This window comes from Patiria miniata, unplaced genomic scaffold (assembly GCF_015706575.1).
Source record: "Patiria miniata isolate m_02_andy unplaced genomic scaffold, ASM1570657v1 HiC_scaffold_13, whole genome shotgun sequence".
NCBI lineage: Eukaryota > Metazoa > Echinodermata > Asteroidea > Valvatida > Asterinidae > Patiria > Patiria miniata.
This window is the reverse complement of record NW_024037051.1, coordinates 9,602,841-9,609,925: the sequence shown is the minus strand read 5'-3', so window position 1 is coordinate 9,609,925 and position 7,085 is coordinate 9,602,841. Positions and strand designations below refer to the sequence as shown.

Genomic DNA, 7,085 nt, shown 5'->3' with positions numbered 1-7,085 from the left:
TGAATATGCATCACCAGTAAAAGTCCATCACCGATTGCGAAAGTCCATCACCGATCGTGAATATGCATCACCAGTAAAAGTCCATCACCGATCGCGAAAGTCCATCACCGATCGTGAATATGCATCACCGATTGCAAAAGTCCATCACCGATTCGATGATCACATTAAATGCCTCTTTGGCGTTCCATACATTCCCAACAGCATATCAGCTGGCGAAACACAAGAAAACTGAAGGTCACCAGTGCAAAAGAGGAAGACCGACAACTTCAAGCCGTCACTGAACTAGACACACATGTACATGGGTATACATGTTCATGTTCAAGTATATGTACATGCAAGTGCATGCACATGTAGGCCTACATGTTCAGTTTTTTATTAATCGAAATCGGCCGATCAGCGTTGGAAAAAACTGGCTTTTTTTTCAAATACTGGCCCCAATCGACCTTCGCACTTGTTTGCTATCGATTACAAACCTATCAACGGGTACGAGCCAGTTAGACTGGTTCCCTGACCTTACAATTCCCCAATGTATGTAAACTGCTCTGTTTCTTCTTATATGGAGTCAGGGAACCAGACTACAGGAAAATGATTGTTTTTCTTGGTTTTTATAGCATTTTCGAACCCAAAGCCTCAAAAAAGTCAGTGTAACTATATTTGCTATATATTTTCAACCCCCCAATTCCATCCATTTCTGAAAATTACAGTAAAAGCAAATGATGTATATTCCCTTTAAGTTATCGGAGGACACCAAAGGTTGGTAGTTGGAAAGTTCCAACATGCATTGGTAACAATAAAAGCATAATGTTAGAACGGTGCTTCTTGTGAACGATTGGATGAGGCGTCGGTGGGGAGGACCTTATTGTTTTGCACGGCTTTTGATTGGATAACTTGGGACATAACCTTTATTCCCCTGGGCATCAAACAAAGGAAGCTTGTCTCTGACGGATCCACTTTTCCAAAAAGGGGTGGCTGGGTGTTGAAATTGAAAAGTTTTCAGGATGGGCTGGACGAGGTTTGCCACATAAATCGACCAAAGGCCTTAAGCATTGAGTCATGTTTCGTAACTTTTTGTAATGACCTTTTCAGTGTCCCCAAAATAGCCACCCCACCACCCCCATGGATCCGCCCTTGCATGGGGTATAACAACTGCCGCCGACGGTCTGAAATCTTTATCGCGAGCTCAAAGCTAGTCACTTAAAGTCGAAACCTTGTGCAGTCTCCTCACGAGAGAGCAAAACTTGTGTTTTCATTTGACGGTTTGCAGTACATCCGGAAAAAAACTCTCCTAAAATGGACAAAAGCGTTGGGATTTTGGTGATCATGTTCATCGTGGCGGTTAGCGGGCAAGGTCAGTAAAACAGAGGGACATGATCAGAGAAAACGAATTTTCTTTTTCTGGAAATGAGATGAAAGTAAGTTTCTCTACCCATGTTCTTCAACATATTTCTCCTTACGAAGTATTGTTTAACCTGAAAAGCTACTTTTTTCGACTATGGACGATCCAATCCTCTGAAAATGTGCTTTTATTTTATATAGATTTTGCGCGCACACCGCACAAAAAGATACGCCTGGTATATTGTTGTGCCGCAATAATTCGAAATCTGTAAAATACAATCCATAGCTAAAATTAATGTGGATTTAAAGGAAAACATTGGTCATTGTTTCTATCAAAAGTAAATAACTTTTGTAAATTTTGTATCGGTAGCACGAAAAATAGCACTTTAAAGCAAAATGTGTTTTTCGGGCTGAAACTTGAAGTTGAACTCAGCACGGGGAGAGCTTGAAAACTACAAGGCAAAGTGATTGCCGATGTTCTTGATTAGTCTTTTCCCGATGCCCACCTGCAATTTATTTCCTTCCATTTTTTTGTTATTCACAAGAATATGTTCTAACGATGAAACAAGAGGTGCAGTATGCAGAAGAGCATGACACGTCCGCCAGTGATAAAGTGGCTAGGATGATCCACCAACTTGGTAAGATAGAATATAAGAATGGTAGAAAAATACCTCTCTTATAGCAGAATGAAATTTGGAGTTCGGGCAATTGCGGATCATAGGGTATACGGTGTCACTCCTCCATTTTTTTTTATAATGAAACCAAAGATAGAAGCTACAAGTAATTGACGCATTTTATTTCCTTTCGAGGAACCAAATTCTTGAGTGATATCAAGTTAATAAATATATTGTTCTTACATCTTTATGTTTTAGCCAGCGGTATCCAAGAGATCCAAAAGTTGTCGACCGTAGATCAAGCTCCCAACTTCCCCTGTATGTGGTGTGAGCAGCTGATGACCATGGCGCATGGCATGGCCGTCGACAAGGGATTGTTGGTGAGTGAGAATCTCTATAATTCCCTCATGGTCGAGGTCCTGACAATAGCGGGGACCATTTTACTCTAGGGGTTGGTCTGGTAAAATATTTCTCACAACTTACCCCTGAGCATTTTTATGATGTTTACTCACTTTAAACATGTTAATGAGGTTGCCCGGTTAATTCTGAGACAAACAGAGCAGACCTTCCCAACTTGCAGAAAGTTCAATGCAAAAGTTAGAACATCAAGACTATATGCAAGCATTATCTCTTCATTTGAAGTCTGTTCACGCATCAGTCTACACAATGGGTCAGATTGAGCCCATTCATTGGCGTTGGGTTATCCTATATGATAGCACTGCCCGGTTCACAAGTGCTAATCAATGAACCAGTCAGCAGTGTTGGAGTACTTGTACTCGTACTCGTGCTCGAGTACAACTCAAGTACACACAGGTACTCGGCCCGTACTCGACTATCAGTACTCGAAAAAATGTTGGACTTGGCCCTTACTCGATTCTTCGTACTCGAATTTTGCACGGACTCGACGGTTTGGTACTCGGTACTCGACCCCAGTACTCGGTACACATAGTACACATCGAGAACATTTTTTTAATCGATTTCATTGCTCCACCTTGAACGCATTGCTAGCAAGATGGCGTGGTTGCAGCTTGTATTGCGGCCTAGTCTAGTTCCCGCCTCCCCAATGTTACTAACATTCATGAATCGGGAGCTAGCCAAGCTCATGCTTCTTATGTTCACTCATCTCTGCACAGTTTTTCAATATGTAGGCCTATTTGTGTACAATTGAAATAACAAACAACCAGCAATTCAAATTTCGCTTTATGGTTGGTTTTGTAAATTTTGGTTTTTCTGGACATCAAAGGCAATTAAACATGTACATGAGCCGTGATAATATTACTCATAATGGCTTAACATTAAGATGAGATTTGAAGGTTTGCATGGTGGAAAGATACTAAGACAAGATGAGTTTGCGGTAGCACCATGTGAATAAATCTCAAAAGAGATTTATTCACATGGTGCTACCGCAAAGTCATCTTGTCTTGGCTTAACATTACAGTTATTTATTTGGACTGGGTTTCAATGGAAATCAAAATGTTGCTTACAGGACCTAGTGCAGACGTTCATGAGGCAGTACGCCTGCACCTACTTGGTCCCTGCGGGTTACAAGGCTGAATGCAACGCCTACGTGGACGCAATCCCAGACCTCATCATAGCATTCGCCAACACCTATTTGGTCAGTATTTTTAAAGCATAAATTATTTTACCTTAGTATGCAAATAAATACCCTATGAATAAGTCAAATTACTCAAAATATATTGGTTTGCCATTCCTGTTTTTTTGTTTGTTTGGTCTTATTCCTGACTCTACACGGACTGTAAAGCTACAAATAATGAATGTTTATGAGTGCAACGGTGAGATTATTTTCACGAGTTGAAAGATTGAACGTTCCATTTAACGAGGCGAATCCGAGTTGAATGGTACAATGGAAATATTCTAACCATCGCACGAATGCAAAACATTGATTATTTGTATTAACATCCAGGTAGATCTTTGACCGAATTATGCCAGTCCATAAGTATTGATATCACTCACCTACATGTATGTCCAAAATATAAAATAAGACAAGAAACTTTATTGAACTGATTTATATAATTTAACAAATAACTCTTAAGCAATAAACAATTCGTCAATTAACGCTTTTAGTTTCCCTAGATTACATTTTTGAGTTTGACTTTTGTCAGAGGGCGCTGTTACCAATACCAGTCCAAAATGTTTGAGTATAGTTTACAAATTTTGACTGCATTGAGTGGTGTAGCAAAACTAGCCCCCCCCCCCCCCAGATGATCTTTGAGCATTCTATTTAATAGAATGCTCCATGGATTACCGAGGGCGGATAGATAAAGCAGTCAATATTTGTTTTATAACACCTCTCCCACAGATTCTGCTTGATTTTAAGCGATAACTGATTAATTTGATCTGAATACAATAAAAATTTACTTCTATTTGAATATGAAATTAGTTGAAAATTAACTTGCACTTTTTCTAACTACCCCTTCACAAAATGTTTGAACCCAGCTCTGTAGCGCAACGCGCAACGTACCCCTATGCCTTTTACACGCAGTGCGTATAGTATTTTGGTTGCTACAGGTATAGTCCTTTGGTTGCTATGAGTGGTACTTTTGGACGTGCACTGACAGATAGCAAAAATAGAAAGTATCATGTAACTCGCTCTCGGCCAATCAAGACACAGAATCTGTGGGTGATGTGTTATAATGCCCGATCAGGCAATATACTCTGGAAATTACGCGCGCAATGCCTCGACGCGCGTCTAGTTCACGATGACGCAAGTTTCAGACACTAACCTTTATTAAGTGAATCACACGTGACCACGTTTCAGCCAACCAGGATAAAGAACAAGCAAGAGGTGTATTATAATAAATGTTATTAGATGTCTATGGGCGCAGCAAGATCGTACTCATGGAAACGAGGTTGTGCTATCTCACAGAGTCATATAGCTCTATGCGTGTGAAGTACGCGTGGTTAAGAAGAGATGATGTCACACAAACGAGCCAGATAGTACCCGATAACAGCACCCGATAACAGCCCCCTCTCAAAACACATTTCCCCCCAAAATCCCTACATTTTCCAGCATTTTCCCGATTTATCATTATTTTTGAGGGAAGGCAGGGAGACTTCCCCCCCCCCCCACACCCATTAAATTAATAACAACATGATTGTGCGCCTCTTTTTCTTTCTCCCCCTTTATTCCTCTTTTTTCTTGCTGGGGGGGGGAGGGGCAAGCGCCCCTTTCCCCCCTCGCGACGCCCATGCCTATTTCCCTCGACCTTCGCCCTCAGGAAATAGGACCCTCTTCTGGTCACACACAGTCCCTCGGGGCGCATAGGTGTGCAACAGTGTATTAAAATTCCCATAGACAAGAGTGCTTAATGCCCATACTTCTAAATTCTTTTAAAAATACCCAGAACTCTCACCGGTACTTAAGCTGCACAGAAAAATGATGATCAACATGTCATCCTTGATTTTCTTTTCAATTTTTGGTGGAGTGACCATTGACTTTTCGAGGAATTCTCACCCAAAGAAGACAATTTTTCCCCAAAGCGGAAAAGTAGCCTTTTTGAAAACTATCCCTCCACAACATGAAAAAAAATAGCACCAATTTCGTAGAGTTCAATTGCATCCAAAATACTCAGAATTGGAAGGCCCAAGTCTGGGCCAGAGGTTCATGGCTATATTGCTTCAATTCCCCAATTCTATGGCTCTCAGAACTCTATAATAAGGAATATTTTGAGGGTAGAACTTTTATTCATGAGCTCGGCGGATGGGTTTAGGCCTATTTACAGGTGTGCACCTATAGACATGCACTAGTGACCTCATTGCCAGGCTGTGTATAATAAATGTTTACATTATAAAAACAAGAAAAAAGAAGTAAAATGCATGTCAAACACCATTTGAAGAAAATCACCAAAAAAGTCAATTTAGACAAAAACCTATAGTTCTGCAATTTATGTCATTCCCCTTTTCTTTAATCATTCATTCATTTTCAGAATCCCAACAACTGCGTACTTCTCTGCCAGTCCTCGGAAGTGAACCAGCAGCTGAACGTCTTGGGCAACATTGTCAACAAGATGGGCGGAGCTTCTTAGGAAGGCCTCCAAGAAACCCGTCCCTCCTTGTAGGAGAATCTGGATGCATTCCTTGCACTAGCTTGCTTTTTGTTTGTTCAAATATTCCAGTTTAAATAACAATGTAATGGCGAATTACCTTAGTCGTATTGGGTTTTTTTCCAAGGTCTTTTTTACGAGATATATTTTTTCCAACCCCCCCCCCCAGCTCTGTCAAAAAAAAAAAATTTCCATACAAATTCCACAAAAATAAGTCGAAACCCCCCCCCCCCCTGCTGTGACACCCAAAAAAGTTATACTGGTATAATGTTTGCCTGTTCAAAATACGGTACACCATTCGGTAATCTAGTGTTAATAATCATCGAATTTGAAAAGCGCCCTCCCCCCTATTGAAATATGGTACCAGCCCTCCCCCCCCCCTCCCCCACTCCCAGTTTTTGATTTTACGGAGGCCAAGTGTCCGGAGAAAAAAACCTGTGTACATTTTCAGAATTGTTTGCTGATGAACCCCCCCCCCCCCCCCCCCCCCCTGCGAAAATTCCTGGATCCGCCCTGCTAAGGTTCGTGCTCTCGGAGTACAATGTACCTCTAGTTTAATTTCTGATGCAAATTATAGTATTTTTTGTTGTGTAAGATCTTTTCATAATAGAGCTTGAAAGTACGCCATTTTGTCTTTGAGCTTCTGGGCCCCTCTGCGAACCTTCTATGGGCATTTTACACGGGGTCACCCTTTCTCTTGCTATAATTTTGACAGAATGTTTCCAAGAAACATTCATGTTGTATCAATTTATCTTAACACATCCTGATTTTCGTACCTGGGTCTCCTTGTTTAATCGCGTGTATTTCACACCGCGGACTTGCGTGAGAACGAAAATGATAACGACGCGAATAGTTATACCTACCTACACCCCATGGATTCTAGATTAGTACAGACTTACTTGAATACAGTTGTTGTTGTCACGCCCAACTATCGCATCGGTCCCAACTATAGTTGGGCCTGTCCCAACTGTAGTTCCACAGTTGGGCTGCCCCACTATAGTTGGGCCTGTCCCAACTATAGTTGGGACGGTCCCAACTGTAAGTTCCACTGTTGGGCAGTCCCATCTATAGT

The 7,085-nt window shown here is 41.2% G+C and overlaps 1 protein-coding gene across 1 annotated transcript; it reads left to right on the top strand.

Annotated features, from left to right (window-relative positions):
• The first annotated feature begins 1,222 nt into the window (after positions 1-1,222).
• LOC119719275 lies at positions 1,223-6,120 on the top strand. The gene is made up of 5 exons (XM_038188669.1): positions 1,223-1,348; positions 1,881-1,973; positions 2,208-2,329; positions 3,436-3,564; positions 5,897-6,120. Exons 1-5 carry the CDS (start codon positions 1,291-1,293, stop codon positions 5,993-5,995), a joined length of 501 nt encoding a protein of 166 aa, XP_038044597.1. The 5' UTR covers positions 1,223-1,290; the 3' UTR covers positions 5,996-6,120.
• Positions 6,121-7,085: the final 965 nt, after the last annotated feature.